This window comes from Microtus ochrogaster, unplaced genomic scaffold (genome assembly GCF_000317375.1).
Source record: "Microtus ochrogaster isolate Prairie Vole_2 unplaced genomic scaffold, MicOch1.0 UNK31, whole genome shotgun sequence".
Lineage (NCBI taxonomy): Eukaryota > Metazoa > Chordata > Mammalia > Rodentia > Cricetidae > Microtus > Microtus ochrogaster.
This window is the reverse complement of record NW_004949129.1, coordinates 3,371,334-3,387,304: the sequence shown is the minus strand read 5'-3', so window position 1 is coordinate 3,387,304 and position 15,971 is coordinate 3,371,334. Positions and strand designations below refer to the sequence as shown.

The 15,971-nt window shown below is 53.2% G+C and overlaps 1 protein-coding gene across 1 annotated transcript; it reads left to right on the top strand.

Annotated features, from left to right (window-relative positions):
* The first annotated feature begins 5,378 nt into the window (after positions 1–5,378).
* Positions 5,379–13,692, top strand: Sp6 (Sp6 transcription factor). The gene is made up of 2 exons (XM_005368333.2): positions 5,379–5,412; positions 12,435–13,692. The coding sequence occupies exon 2, from the start codon at positions 12,492–12,494 to the stop codon at positions 13,620–13,622; it is 1,131 nt and encodes a 376-aa protein (XP_005368390.1). The 5' UTR covers positions 5,379–5,412; positions 12,435–12,491; the 3' UTR covers positions 13,623–13,692.
* The last annotated feature ends 2,279 nt before the right edge of the window (positions 13,693–15,971 follow it).

Genomic DNA, 15,971 nt, shown 5'->3' with positions numbered 1-15,971 from the left:
CATGGTAGACATTAAGATGGCTGCCCCGTGGGTGGTAGGACCCGGGCAGATTCCAGACAGGCCCCCACCCCGGCCAGAGGGGCAGCCTGTGCCACCCCCAGAGCTCCAGGTAATAACCCAGGGGCCACGCCAGGCTCGCCAGCACCTGAGCCACCGGCAGCAGATAATGACTGGGGAGCTGGGCAGGCAGAGCCAACCCCTCAATCAGGAAGCAAATTAAAAAGGGGAGGAATCTCCCAGACAGACCACAACAATGAGGCCGGCCCCCTTTGCAGGGCATTGCCCGCTCTCTCCTCCCTGGCCCATTCTGCCTGCCATCTCTTGATACCCAACTCCTCTTTAATTGATCTAGCATTGGACCAAGTGCGCAGGGGGGTGGGGGGGGGCTGTGTGTGGATGCAGGTCAGCGGCTCTGCCTTACTGGTGAGGATGGTGGCCTCTTACAAAGCCTTGTGTGTCAGACTGGCTTGGGACTGGGCACCACACGGGATGGAAGAGACTGTGCTACAGCAACTGGAAGCAAGCCCCTGTGGGTGGCTGTAACCAAAAGATTCAGAGAGACCACCCATCTCTGGCTTGGCCCTCCCTTACACTATAGAAAGGACATCACTAAATCCTAAGCAACTCACAGCCATTACTTACGTACTCAATATCAGTCACTGAGACACTAGGGAGATCCCGTGGCTAGCAAACACTCCAGTCCCTCAGTGAGCTCATCTTTTGTCAGATCAGCCATCAGACAGCTCTGGACTTTAGGCTTAGAGACTAGGAGAAGGCATCACAGAAGCAAGGGTTGGGGATGGGAGGGATAGAAGAGGAGTGGGGTAGGAGGTTATGGGGGGATGGGCATGAGTTGGGTTTCAAAGCTTCCATGTAGGCTCATCCAACAGAGGTCTAGAGAAAATGGGGGAAAGCATTTCATACATGGGGCAATGCAGAGTATAGAAGCATCTCCCAGGGGCTGGAGAGATGGCTCAGTGGTTAAGAGTACTGACTGCTCAAGCTGGGGCCGTGGTGGCACACGCCTTTAATCCCAGCACTCGAGAGGCAGAGGCAGGCAGATCTCTGTGAGTTCGAGGCCAACCTGGTCTACAAGAGCTAGTTCCAGGACAGGCTCCAAAGCCACAGAGAAACCCTGTCTCAAAGAACAAAAACAAAAAGAGAGTACTGACTGCCCTTCCAGAGGACCAGGGTTCAATTCCCAGCACCCACGTGGCAACTCACAGCTGTCTATGATTCCAGTTCCAGGGGACTCAATACCCTCACGAAACATACGCACAGGCAAAACATCAATGCACATAAAATAAAAATAAATTTAAAAAGAAGAAGCATATAGTCAATAAACATGGACCATGTGTTCCCTGTGGCTGGGCACTGGAGAGTCAGAGGGAACAGGGTTGGAAAGATAGCCTGGGGGCAGATGGGGAAATGGTACTTAAATTCTAGGCCAAAGAGCATGGGTTTTCTCTTGTAGGTAATGGGGAGATGTTGAAGGTTTTGAAGCTGCAGCATGACATGATCAGGGTTTAGGCCCCTCTAGGAAAAGAGTTTTAACTTATCCAGAGGGGGAAATGATTTTTATCTCTGCCCCTGTCTTTTTCCATGGCTTCTACTCAGCCAGCCTTGATTCTAAGGCCCCATTCGCTTCGCTGTTGGCTGTAATAAGACTGAAATCATGGAAGGTTTCAACCTCCTTCAATTCTCAGCCAACCGGTTCTGTCCCTGCCTGCCTCTGGCTCCTTCCACCTCCATCCTGGGGTATTAGCCCACTAAAGGAGACCAGGGAAGCTATTTTTTCCACGCTCATGATAGATCTTTGAGGTTTAGAACCCATGCTGCGTCCCCACACCTGTTCCAGACATCTGGCTTAACTGCCACCCTCTCTAACTGGAGGGCTTTTAGAAGCTTGGTTGACCAGAAGACCTTTCTCTTTCTTTTGGCCATGGCTTCTTCACTGCCTTCACTAAGAAAGGCCCTGGGAGGAGGCCTGTGTGGTATGAGGAGATAGTTCTTGCCCCCAAGGAGCTGCAACCAGCAGGGGAGATAAGACAGCAGCCCCGTGGAAACAGAGCGTGAGGCAATTCAGCTAGGGAAATTCCAGGAGCCGGCCACTGATGTTTGGATAAGAGCAGATTCCTAGAGAAGCAGACTCAGAGCCTGGAGCTCAGAGGGAGGATGGTCGACTCTCCCCAGGCAGGGACGGGTGGCTGCAGCAGACACAGCCTGAGCCACAGAGCAGGACCAGGTGTGCTCAGAGAGGCAGTGGATCCAGCCAGCTGGGGCCTTGGGTTTTCAGAGGAACCAGAGGAAGCAAAGCCTACAGAAGTTTTAAGGCCAAACAGTAGAGACTGTGGTATCACAATAGCACAGGAGGGCCCTGGTTGAGTTAGTGAGCAGGAAGGGAGTGGCATTTTAGGATGATGAATCTGGTTTTGGTCTGCAGGACAGATTAGGTGAAAGGCAAAGAGGTGGCAGAAAAACCATAGGAGGGGTTAGGGGTTAGTGAGCGCTTGATCAGACCTAATGCTCTGTCCTCAGCATGGGGGGGGGGGGGAGAGAGAGAGAGAGAGAGAGAGAGAGAGAGAGGTCCCATAGGCAACCTAGAACTAAACTAAAGTTCAGGTAACTAAAGTTCCTCTGGCAGCAAGTTGGTACTTCCCTAAAATTTCTCAGGACCCTGCCCTGCCCAGTTCCTCTTCATTTATTCATTTAACAAATAATAATTAAATACAAAATGCCAGGCACTGTTGGCTTTCTTCACCATGTCTTAGCCATCTGAGACCAGGTGAAAGGACTTTCACCCCCACACACCCGGGGGACTTCAGCACACACTCCATTACCCCCAAGCTAATCCAGTAGCTCCTTTGAGCTTTGAGGCAGACATGCAAAGGACTTCAGAGACATGCAGGCAGGCACTAGGGAGGTTTGGGAGCAGGAGACTGTCAGAGGGTGGGAAAGAAGAGGGACCCCTGAATGCAGGGAGAAGCTGGGCTTGTAGGTCATGGGGGCTGGAGAATAAGAAGAGAGGGGAGATGAGTTAGAGAGAGGCCTCTGGGGCTGATGATGGGGGTGAAGGGAGGGAGGGAGGGAGAGAGGGAGGGACAAATTAGAGAGCTGGAGAAGGAAGCAGGGTCTTAGCAGGTGGGGTGGAGGGAGGGGAACAGGAGGCAAGCTCAGAGGAAATGGGCCCCGGCTCTGGAGACAAGAGTCTGGGTGGCTGAGCTGCCTAGGAGCCACCTGGAAGGTGTAGGCAGCAGCGGCAACATCAAACTTGAGGTGGAGGTTTGGCTTCAGCAGCGAGCTGGGGCTGGCTCCAATGGGAACTGAAAGCCGGTTCCGGGGACCTGAATCTACCCTGCTGGTCTTCAACTTCCTCTAGCTCCTTCCCTGTTCTTCCCTGAAGACCAGAATGGGACGGAGGGTCAGGACTGACTCCAGGGGATTATCAGTGCCTCACTCAGTAGCTCTAAGCCCCGTGGAGCCCATCCTACCTCATCCCATTGGTGCTGGGAAAACAGAGGGGGAAAGGCAGAGGGCCCCTGACCATAAGGATCCTGGCAGGCTGGCTTCACACCTCTGCTCCTGGTCCACTGGCCCTGGGGGAAGATCTACAGGCTCTGCAGATCCAGGTCCAGAGCTGTGTCCTTTGCCTTTCTCAAATTTCCCCAGCCCCAGATTCTCCTGTCTTCTGGACTGGACCTGCTACCTAAGCATATGGAACCGATTGAAAGAATTTGTATGCTCACCTTATAATTTATGCAAATCAACTCTGTAATTAACTATAATTTGGAGGCATCCTTTGGTATTTCAGACATTTATCCATGAGGAAATGCCCTGGTGATAATACTCCTGTATTAACATTATTTACTCCACCTGTGTGGTCTCCTGAGTGCCGTCCCCCCTCACTGGGGTTTTCTGGGCTGGAAGATGGGGAGGGACAGGGAAGCCCCTCCTTGGAGCCAGCTTGGGTCTTGCCACACGGTCCCCTCTGTGCTGGCCCTGTCCTCTTAATTTCGCAGAGGACTGAAGGCGCAGCTTTGCCTCCCAAGTCCCCCATCACCTTATTCTCTCTTGCTTGATGGGTGGCTTTCTGCCACCTCAGTTTTCTCATCTCTGAAATGGGGAGAGGAAGAACCTGTTGGGGCCTTTACTCGATAATTACTGAAAAGCTAATGAAAAGACTGGGAATCCCCAGTCTGGAGATTGCTGGGAGGAGATGGAGGAGGAGTTAGGGTGAGGGTTCCCTGGCTCCCCTGTAGGAGGGAGGTAGCAAGCTAGCCTTGAGATACTGGGTTCGGTGTGGGGGTGGGGTACACTGAAACACCTGTCCTCAGTGTTGAGGGCCTTGTGCCTGGGGATGGGGCATGTCCTATGGTGAGGCTCCAGGCTGCTCTCTCCTGTGGGTCAGAAGGCCCAGCGTCAGGAACCTTCGGGACCACAGCTTTAGTTCTCACCTCTGTTCTTCTTCCTGGTCCCATGTTTCTGTGCTCCAGGACATACTCGTTAGCCAGTGGGGCATCCTAAATTAGGCTCCTCTAATTGGAGGACATCTGGAATCACCTCGAGGCCCTAGCTGGCTTTCCAGCCTCCAGTCTCTTTGCTTTCCTACGGGTCAGGGCCCACTGTCTGTAGAAGTCCACCTAGGGCTTCAACTCTAGTCTTAGGAGACCCTTTGTCCATCCCAAGCCACCAGCCCGGGCTTGATGAGAAAGAGAGGCCTCTGTCTCCTTTTGAGAATGACAGGTCCCAAGCTCAAAAAGGTTTACATTGGCTCCTCCTGGGGGCTCCAAGTTGGGATTTGAACAAAACAGATTGAAAGCACTGCAGGGTGGGGGTGGGGTGGGAGTGGGAGAGCAGGCTCCTAGAGGTAAGCAAGACTTGTTGAGTAACCAGAGCTACTCTGGCTAGGAGCTTTTTTAGGGAAAGCCTGGCATTGGAACTGTGTGTGTATGTGTGTGTTTTGGGTCTTGGCAGGGTGAGGGTTGGGGGGCTGGGGAGAGGCTGGCATTCAGAGAGTCCCAATCCCACCAGTGTTCTCCCCAGCAACGGACTCTTTTCCTCCATCCCACAAGAACCACTGGGTCCCTCTCCCACTGCCCACCCTGGACCCTGGAGAAGGAAGTCCTGTGCGGCGCTCTGTCCCCACCCCCAGCTGCCTCCTCCAGCTGTAGTCCTCCCTTCCTGGCAGCCCTCACTCTCAGCTCTCACCCACTCCCACTCCCCCCATGAGAATCAGGCCACTGCTTCCTGGATTATCCTAAAAGCTTCTGAGGCCGGGAGGACTTGGCAGCATCCTGCCTGTTCTCCCAGCTCCCTCTCTGGCTCTCACTGTCGCCTCCTCTATAAAGCCCGGCTCTCCCGTCACCCCACTTGCCCATCCTTGCTGCTGCCAGCTCTGGGCTCCATGGACAGGTAAGAAAGGCTCTTCCCTGTCTAGCATAGGGGACCCTCGGGAAGAAGACCAGGTCTCTTCTGAAAGAGATGAGTCTAGAAAACATCTTTCTCAGTTGAAGAAGGGGGATAAAAGGGAGATCTGTGGGGGAGGGAGGCCCAACAAGGATCCCTGGGAGGTCTTCGGAATGGGTTGGGCTGAGATCTGGGCAAGATGTGGGGCAGGGGACTTCAATTTGAAAGAAAGTATGGGTGAATATTAGTAAACATACAGGGTACACACATGCACACACACACACACCGTTCTAAGAGGTGCTCATCCTTTAGACTAAAAACAGATAAACAGATAATAGAGGCTAGTGATATTTGGATTTATGAAAAAAAATCAGTACCCAGCACACTGCTTGGTCCTAGTAGTCTCTCAAGGTCTGTTAAAGAAGTGAAGAATAAATTACATTATCTGACCCAATATCTGGACCGTGCCCATGTTTCCAGGAATCTGAGAGTGTTAACAGAGACAGGAGGAAAGTGCTGGTGCCTGGGTCACCAGCTTGAAGTTTGGGAGACATAAAGTTGGGTGTGAGGAGTAAGAAATAGTGAGCAACTAGGAACCCAGGAATTAGGAGGCAAGGTCTAGCCTGCTCTGTCTCTAACTTGCTGTGTGATCTTGAGTTTTATGTCTCCCTGTTGAGGGGTTCAGTTTTCCTATCAGTACCTGGGTCTGATAATTTTTATTGTTAGAACAATTCTGTTTTGTCATTTGAGACAAGGTTTCGTGAAGTGCAGGCTGGCCTTAACCTTACTATGTAGCTAAGGATGACCTTGAATTCCTGAGCCCTGTCCCTATTTCCCCAGAGCTGGGATTCCAGGTGATCATCACCACACCCAGTTTTATTAGGTGCTGGGGACTGAACCCAGGGCTTCATTCATGCTAAGCAAATACTCTACCTACCGAACTCCATCTCCAGTCCCTCACAGTGACAATGTGGGGTCTGGAAAGGAACACCTGTGTGGCATGGGATTTGTTCCAGTAATCCGAGATAGATCAATTCGCCCTATCAGACACAAGATGTAGGTAGGTGGCTTGGACCTAGAGGTCTGTTAAAAATGTCATTCTCAGCCGGGTGGTAGTGGCGCATGCCTTTCATCCCAGTACTTGGGAGGCAGAGACAGGCGGATCTCTGTGAGTTTGGGGCCAGCCTGGTCTACAGAGTGAGTTCCAGGACAGGCTCCAAAGCTACAGAGAAACCTTGTCTTGGAAAAAAAAAATGTTGAACTCCCAGGGCCATCCCTTCTGTCACAGCGAAGCCAGACAGAATAGCAGGGAGAATGTGGGTTTTGGAGCCTTACCTATCTGGACTCAGTTTCCTCTTCTATCAGTTAACATCTCTGTAATCTTGGGCAGGTCATTTAGCTTCTTTGATCCCTGGCTTCCTCATCTGTACAATGGGAATGATAGTAATAATTACTTTGTTGCATGCTCATGAGAATTAGAGGTCCGTGTGGGGAGGAAGTACCTGGAGTACACACAGTGGGTGCTCAATACAGAATTGCTGCCTCTGACGAGCATGCCAGTCAAGGAGGTCGCGACAGGCACAAAGCGAACCACTTACCGTGAAAGAAGTTTGAGGTGAGCCCTGGCAGGTACAAGAGACAGAGACTTGGAAAAATCTGTCTTTGAGAGAATGAAAGGAAGGAATAGAAGCAGACGGTGTCTTGAGGACATCTCGATGTGTGTGACAGGCAATTCAGGCTTGAGTCAGGAGAGGACACAGGCTATGGTGACCTCCTGAGCAGTCAAGTCAATATTAGATCACAACCGTCATTTGGTAGAACTCACTTAGCAAGTGGGAAAAGGAACAAGTTGGAAGCAGAGGAATGAGGTCCAGGTTGTCTGAAGGAAAGAGAGGTAGCTAGGCAGGGCAGAGAGGCAGAATGACCGTGTGGTCCTGGAGAAGCTTCCCTCCAGCTGAATTGGGCCACAAAGCAGTTGCAGGGTCTTTGCTCCAGGATGGGGCAGTGTTAAGGGGAATCTGGAGTGGGGGTTTCTGCCATTCTTTTTCTAGCTGCTTTCCAAGAAACCATGGTCAGCACTTGGAAAATAAGGCAGTCTGCCACCTATAAATGGATGCGGGCACTCAGACTGACTTTAGCTCTAGCTCCTGCCTGTGTGGCTGGAATAACAGCAGATCAGTGGTTCTCAACCTTCCTAAGGTTTCAATTCTTTACGACAGTTCCTCATGATGTGGTGATCCTCAACCAGAACATTATTTCGTTGCCCCTTCAAAACTGTAATTCCGCTACTGTTATGAGTCGGAATATAAATATATGATGTTCGGGATATCTGATATGCAACCCACCAAAAGGGTGGAGACCCAGAGCTTGGGAACCATTGCTGTAGCAGATGCACGGACTCCAGATAGCTGGGGAGACTGGAATACCAGGATCTAACCAGTCTTGTTCCAGGAGACATATCCACCCAAGTCAGGTTCTGCTCCCTGAGTTAGGAACCCCTAACTCTGCTCTGGAGGTAACTGTGAACTGAGAATGCAAACCCCACCAGTTAGGATTTGGAGGTTGATTGAGTGGACAAACTGTGTTGATTAAAAAGTGTGAATTTGGACCCAAACGGCCAAAGGGAGACTTAAGAATTTTTGTTATGTAACCCTAAGGGCAGGAAAGAGGGAAGAACAGTAGGTCCAGGCTGGTCACCAAACTCTACCTTATATGACTTCTGCTTCCTAATACCCTCCAAGTCGACTGAGGAAACCAGAGAACATAGTCCTCGAGGGTCAGTGTGAAAGATGTACCGCTGGGGCCAGGATTTACGTTTGTGACCTTCTAGTCCAAAGATCTTTCTGAATGTACTTTAATCTGCACGTGTTTCTGGAACAAACTTATTCTAAAAGGGTTAAGGGTTATTCTGTTTCTAGCAGGGGCATCACGGAATTTGCTCTTTTAGACGCGATTTACTTATGCCCCAGGAAACCCTCCCAGCTTGTACCCAGGTTGTCCCGGCGAAGGACTCCAGTTTTAGAAGTGACAAAGGTGTTCAAATAGCGGAAGCACTGACCCCTAGGGAGACACGTGCGTGCACTGACCTTCAGAAGGCTCATGGATTCAGTTAAGCTGAATACTTCAGCGTGTCTCAAACGGGAACGGACAAACTAGTCGGAGTGAAATGAGGATTGAAAGCCGGGCGTGGTCCTTAACACCCGTGATTCTAGAATTTGCGAGGTTGAGCCAGGGAGATTGCTGCAGAGTCGAGGCCGACATAAGCAATCAAGTGATTTCCCAGCCAGGCTGGGATACAGAGTGAGACCCAGCTTTAAAAAAAAAAAAAAAAAAAAAGAAAGAAAGAAAGAAAGAAAGAACAAAAAGAAAAAGAAAAGAAAAAGAAAGAAGAGTCCGTAATGGCGAAATTAAATCAGTCTAAATGACAGAACTCTCGGAAATTGATGTTAAAGAGTGCATAGAGAACGCTAGACCCGGTAAGGAAAGAGACAACGAAAATCGCTCAGAAATTCTGTGTCAGAAAGGGTCACCTAGGGAGGTCACAGCGCGCGGGCTTCGGAGGTGGCAGGGAAGGCACATGAGCCACTTTTAGCCAGGCCATCAGGGCAGAGAATTGGGGATACTGTGGTGCCCACCTGAGCTCGAGGTAGGGATGTCAGGATTTCCACCAATTCGGATCTTGAGAGTTTTGTTTAGTGGCGCGGTGGACGCCCTGAAAACGTACCAGAATGTGGCTTTGCGTACCCGCGTTTATTTTCTCCAAAGAATCCCAGACCTTTCTCTAAACTTGAGATACTCAGCCGAGACTCGGAAAGAGCGGGTGGCAAAAAGACTCGCTCAATCCGTGGCTGAAATGTGCCTTTCCCGGGCCATTCAGGTGCCAGCCCAACCCTCAGATCCAAGTGCGCGGCAGCAACCCCGCGTACAGGCTGAGCAACCGGGACCGTGAAGAAGGCGGCGGACTTACGCAGTGGACTTCGATAGCGCCAGGCTTGCCGCCTAAGGGAAGGTGGAGAGAGTACACTGAGAAGATCTGGGGGCCAGTGAGAACCGGAGACTGGGGAAGACATTGAGAGGATGCTCATCACCCAAAAAGTCCAGCGGCCAGATAGAAGGGGAGGATCTCAGGAAAGCGGAGGGGAAAATTCGGCGCATGATGGTGGTGGAGGGAGGGCAGCAGCGGTGTAGCCAAAATACACTTCTCTCTTGGTCTAGGCCTGGGGGTGGGCCGGGCAAAAACTTGGTCTTCAAGTCTCCTTTTCACTCAGTTCTAGCACTGCGAGGCCAGGACGCGGGGTCAAAAGCACTGCTAGCCACACGCGTCCTAAGGAAGGCTCGATAGCTCTCCCAGGACTCTCGGTCCTTCGTCCCATCCCGGGTCTGAGCCTTGTCCCCCGCCGGACTGAACCAGCTCTGGATCAGATTTCCATGGGATCGGACACGGTCTCTGAACACAGGAAAAACTTTCCAACTTAGGGCCTTAACTCAGGGAGTGGTGAGGACCTGGGAGGAGTGAGGGAGAGGGAGGGAAATGGCCTGGTTAGCCATCCTTTCCGCCCGCCCCCTCCTCGCGCGGGGCTGGGCCTCGCCTCCAGCAGAGCCAGCAAGGGTTAAAGGCGGCCGCAGGTGAGGTGGGCGGGGCCGCGGGTTCGGGGGGGAAAAAGGAGCGCAGGGGAGAGGATGAAGGCAGAGAGCGCGGTGAGTCACGGGCGGAGCTGGCTTCCCTCACTCGCTTACTCGCTCACCGGTGCCTGCCCGCCCTCCACCCTCCCGCCGGCTCTCACCGCCTCCACCGCCGCCGATCGCCGGCTCTGGTCGCGACCCCAGCTTGCCCTCGGCTCCTGTCCCACGCCGCTGAGAGCCGGCCAGCGCGCAGGGCCCATGAGCGCCCGTCTGTAGCGCGCCAGCCTGCGGTGCCCCGAGCCCGAGCGCAACCGCCAGGTAGGAAGGAGCCCGAGTCCGCGCGGCTAGGGACGCGCGCGGCGGAGATCCGAGGGGAAAGATGCTCGGAACACATGGCAGCCTGCGCTGGCCTCATGGGGAGGGTGGTCGTAAAGGATCCGACGAACTGAGTACCCAGACGGAGGAAAAACCGGGAGGACGAGAGGGACTGGAGGGACCAAGGGAGTTTGGGAACTGGGGAAACTGGAGCAACTGGGACAACCGGAGTATTGGAACTTTGAAAACCGTGTTTGAACGAAAGTCCCTACTGGGACTGGGAATCGGGAAAGGCAGACGATCCATGGAACTTAAAGACGTCTGTTTCTACCCTCTTTTTCGGACTGGGGAGCCTGTGTTCGCTCTGCTTTCTTTTAGTGCAGCCTCGATTGCAGGCCATTGCATTCTGGGCCTGTGCTCAAGCTCTCTGTCCAGAGAGGCCCCTCGCAGCATGGGGTCATCTTAGCCTTCCCATCCCCCCCCCCACCCTGGGGCAATTCCCAGGCGCCAAAAGCTATTAGGGTCCCAGGCCTCACTGCTCCAGCCCAACCCCTTCTGGGCTGCCCCGCCCCGGCCTAAGGCTCCATTCCTGCTGCTTCACCCTGTTCCTTTCGTTCCTTTCTTGTGGTAAGGCTGCCCGAGCCAGAGTAGGCACCCGGGTCCTCCTCTTCCCTGCCTCTCCCAGACTATCAGTGCTACCGCCCTTGATCCCAAAGGCAGGAGGTTAGTAGGGTCAGCTGAGCCCTGCTTCGGGAAGGCTCTAAATCATTGCTTTCTTCCACACCAGACCACAGAGAGGCAAGATTCCAAAGCTCTAGAGAGAGATGGAGAGAAGATTGGGACCTTCAGGTCATAGATTTGTGGTGGAGAAAACGGTGGAGGTTTTAAGGTTTCTCTAATTTTTTTGTTTTGTTTTGTTTTTTTAAACGGTCTTGTCTTTGAGCCCAGGCTGAGCTCAGTTTTCTGTCTTAGCCTCCGGAGTGCTGGTATTATTTATTAGATGGTCCCCACACTGCTTAGAGGCTTCTCTTTTCCTTCTCTTCTCCTTTCTCCCTCTCCCTCATCCCTTCCCTCTCTCCCTTCTTTTACTGTATAGCCCAGACTGGCCTGGGACTCTGCATTCTTCTGCTTCGATTTCCTGAGTGTTTAGATTGAAGGCTTGTATCACCACACCCAGGCCAGATCTCTAGGTTTCTGCTGGGCCTTAGGTTTCTACTGCTTTAAGAAAGGGAACTGGTTCCCAGAGGTACTGAGCAGTGAATGCTTGTTGATTGAATGATTAAATGGGCACCTTAGTCTAGCTGTTGCTCCAAGTTCTGCTTTCTTCAATAAGAGCAGGCTCGGAACGGTAACCCTCAACATCAGAGTACTATACGGGGCTTCTACAAGTTCTCCAGTGCTCTCCCTTGGGTTCTGGGATAAAGGATGCCCATCTCTTCCAAACTCTGATGCTGCCTTCTGTAAGGGAGCAGCGGCTATACTTTTGTGAGTTTCTCTGGGTGCTCTCTTTCTCTGGTAAGGGAAGGAGTAGATGTTGAGTTCGGGAATGGGTTTGGTGGGCAGAGTCAACCAAGCCGGGGACTGTATAGAGAGGTTAATGCTATTCCACATCATTACAGCAGGTCTGTGAGATTGGCTTTGGCAAAAAGCTCAGGACCTGTTCTGGACTTTCTGAAGGGCAAATCACCTGAAGCAGCCAGAAGCATACCCCTGCCCTATCTGGGTTCAGAGTTAGCCTGGGGCTAAGATGAATCTAGATCAATCATTTAGGTTGGCAGCAGGTCTGCAGGGGGAAATGTCCAGGCAGCTACATAGAGACGGTTCTGGCGGTTGGGACCAGCCCAACTCCAGGAGGAGCTGAGTCCTAAGGGCGGGGACACTTAGAGGAAAGGCCTTTCTGTGCCCCGACCTAAACTTTCACATTCTTACTCCTTCCTAGCATTCCCAGGTTCGAACTGATTTGTCTCCACCCAGAGGCACGCCCCCCTTTTCCTCCTAGGGGCTCGGAAGGAGAGCTTTGCTAGGAAGAATCTGGGTTAGGGAAAGTAAGCAGGTCTCCTTTACTAATGTCTCATCTTTTCCTCCTCTAGGTCCCACCTGAGGTGCCCTTGACCGTCCCTGCCCTCACCACACCCCGGATCCCGGCAATGCTAACCGCTGTCTGTGGCTCTCTGGGCAGCCAGCACACCGAAGCGCCTCACGCATCACCGCCGCGCCTCGATCTGCAGCCTCTCCAGACGTACCAGGGTCACACGAGCCCTGAGGTCGGGGACTACCCCTCCCCGCTGCAGCCTGCAGAGCTGCAGAGCCTCCCGCTGGGCCCGGAGGTAGACTTCTCACAGGGCTATGAGTTGCCAGGGGCCTCCTCGCGGGTAACCTGCGAGGACCTGGAAAGTGACAGTCCCTTGGCTCCGGGACCCTTTTCCAAACTCCTGCAGCCGGACATGTCACATCATTACGAATCGTGGTTCCGGCCGACTCACCCAGGCACGGAGGATGGCTCGTGGTGGGACCTACATCCCGGCACTAGCTGGATGGACCTCCCCCACACTCAAGGAGCGCTGACCTCACCTGGCCACCCGGGGGCGCTTCAGCCTGGTTTGGGAGGATACGTCGGAGACCACCAGCTCTGTGCTCCGCCGCCCCATCCGCACCCGCACCACCTCCTCCCAGCCGCGGGTGGGCAGCACCTCCTAGGGCCACCCGACGGGGCTAAGGCCTTGGAAGCGGCGGCGCCAGAGTCCCAAGGGCTGGATTCCAGTCTGGATGCTGCGGCCCGACCCAAAGGCTCCCGGCGGTCTGTGCCCCGCAGCTCTGGGCAGACCGTGTGTCGCTGCCCCAACTGCCTGGAGGCGGAGCGACTCGGGGCTCCGTGCGGGCCCGATGGGGGCAAGAAGAAGCATTTGCACAACTGCCACATCCCAGGCTGCGGGAAAGCCTACGCCAAGACGTCGCATCTGAAGGCGCACCTGCGGTGGCACAGCGGCGACCGTCCCTTCGTGTGCAACTGGCTTTTCTGTGGCAAGCGCTTCACGCGCTCCGACGAGCTGCAGCGCCACCTTCAGACCCACACCGGGACCAAGAAGTTCCCCTGTGCAGTCTGCAGCCGAGTCTTCATGCGCAGCGACCACCTGGCCAAGCACATGAAAACCCACGAGGGCTCCAAAGAGGAGGCTGCGGCGGCGGCCCAGGGAGAGGCCAAGGCGGGCGGCACGGTGGAGCCACCCGGGAGCAAAGGCAAACGGGAGGCCGAAGGCAGCTCGGCGCCCTCCAACTGAGCCCCCGTGGATGTCTCATCCCTGCCGATCTTTTTAGGGGGGCGGCCTGAGGAAGAGGGGAAGGTGGTTATTTATTGATGGTGAGGGGACAGGGAGAGGGGCGCTAGGGTTTTTTGTTTTTTAGTTTCTGGGGCTAGAAGGGAGGCTATTTGAGTGTTTAGGCTGCCAGGAGCTAACGTGCCCCTCGCTTCTTTTCTTTCTCACTATTTCACCCTCCCCTGAGTTGCTGAAGCGTTAGGATGGAGCACTCCTACCGTGTGGAGGGATTGGCTAGGAGAAATATCACGTCCCAGGAGCTGAAGGGAAGAGAGACTGGCTTGGGGCGTTGGGGGTAGCTGTCTGGACACGTCTTTAGCTCCTGGGAACCCGGACATAAAAGCACCTCGGAGCCGCCCTAAGGCCTAGGTCCCTTTCATCCCCCTGCTAGCGCTTCTCCCTCTAAAGTTTCCAGAGAGAGGGCAGAGATGAGGTAGGGGAGCCTGGGGTGGCTCCTCTTACGGGGCTGTCTATCTAACTTGGAGGGTTGTTCTGACAGAACAAACCCCCTTCAATGAATTCCTTATAAACCCTTCTGATTCAGTCTACGAGAGTCAGGGAAGGCACAACTTCGTAGCCAGAGCTGTGAGCTGGAGGTCAGTTACGTGGGGAGAGGGATCCAGCAGGGAGGTCCTCTTACAAAACTGGAAGAAGTTTGACATGGGGGGGGGGCGGGGAATGAAAGAACTAACCGCTTCTTTTTCCAACTCTAATTCAGTTCTTAACTCTTAGACCTTTTAAAAAGAACTCAAATTCAGTAGTTCCCATTCTCCATCCTATACCCTAGGTAGTTTTCTAAAGTCAGCCACCAGCACCAACTCCAGAGTTGGCATGGACTCCCCTACCCCACCCCACCCTCAGGTCCTTATCCTTAGCTTTCTCGGTGGGGATGGAAGGGAGAGGGGTCCTTTGACTGTTTGGGGTTGTCCTAGCAGAGGGATTACAGTGAAGACACTGCCCCTGTCTGAACTCCCCCATCCCTCTCTTTAGCTTTAGTTTGACCCTTTCATGTCCCCTCCACTATGATAGAGTCCTCCTCTTCCCCCCCTCCGTGGGAATTCTCCTTCCATATGAAGAGTTCTCCCCTAGAAGGGACTCTAGGACGCTGTTTCTTTGTCCCTTTCTTAGATGCTAGAGATACATTAGGGTTTTGATCACAGGGTGCGGAGGGTAGATTTCTGCCTGGCAGACCACAGGACCCTGGGGCTGGAGGCACACTCAGGTTTGAGGCCGAGGCCTTGAGTCCCTCCGACCTCTCTCTTGCTTTCTTCTCTCCACCCAGAACCCTCTGCAGGGAATAGCTGTGTGTTGATTTTTAAGTTATAAGCAATGGGTATTTTATTTAATAATTTTAGGGTGTGAGTGTGTATGTGTGTGTTGTCTGTACCTGTATGTATGTATGTGTTTCTCTACTGAGCCTGGGGTCTCCTGAGACCCCATCTTGTAAACCCCGTCCAAGGTCTGGGGCCTAGACCCACAGTATCTCTTCCTCCATTGGGGATGCTGGAGCCCAGTCCAAGGACTGGGAACTGTATGGGAAGTAGGGGCTGGGATCTGGGTAGGAATATGTGTTTGTGTAGAAAGAGCTCCTCCTTAAAAGGGACAAGGTGACTCCCTGTGGGATGTAGGGGCCTGAGGTAGTTTAAGAATAAGGTTCTTTCTGTGTTCTCCCTCTTTTCCTCACCTCCTGCTAACCTAAGCCAGAGGTCCCCTTTCTTACAAAGAGGACTGAGAGCAAGAGGAAGCTGGCCATGCCTGCAGGTTGCCTGGCTAGGTAAGCACAGAGGGGGAGAAAGAGCACCGTGGGCGTGCGATGCTCTCTCCTCCACCCATCGAAACCAGCCACCCTCTCCCTGTGCTACCAAGACAACCTTTTCCAGTGACCATTCTTAGGGGAACTCCTACATGGGTGTGGGGGGCATGCATGGTCCCCCTTATAGACACTCTGAACCCTAAGATCTGCAGGCGGGGCTTTGGATAGTTTTTGTCTGCCCTGCTCTTCGTCAGCCTAGGTTTCTTAGCTGCCTGCCCTTCTAGGCAGCCCCCCTAGAGGAAAATGTAGGATTTTTTTTTCTTTTACTGCTGTGAACCCACTTGGGGGGTGGGGAGGAGGAGGCAGAAACAGCCTGTGTTTTTTATGCAACAATAAAGTCATCAACCAACCACACTCTTGCTTTGTTTGTCTTCCAGCTCAGCCTCCTTTATTATTATTTTTGACTCTGTCCCTCCACAGGGGGGACTGGGCAGGGGGATCCTTGGGCAAGCATCACCTCTGTTCAATTGGCTGGGTCAGAGCTTGGATCTGAACCTATA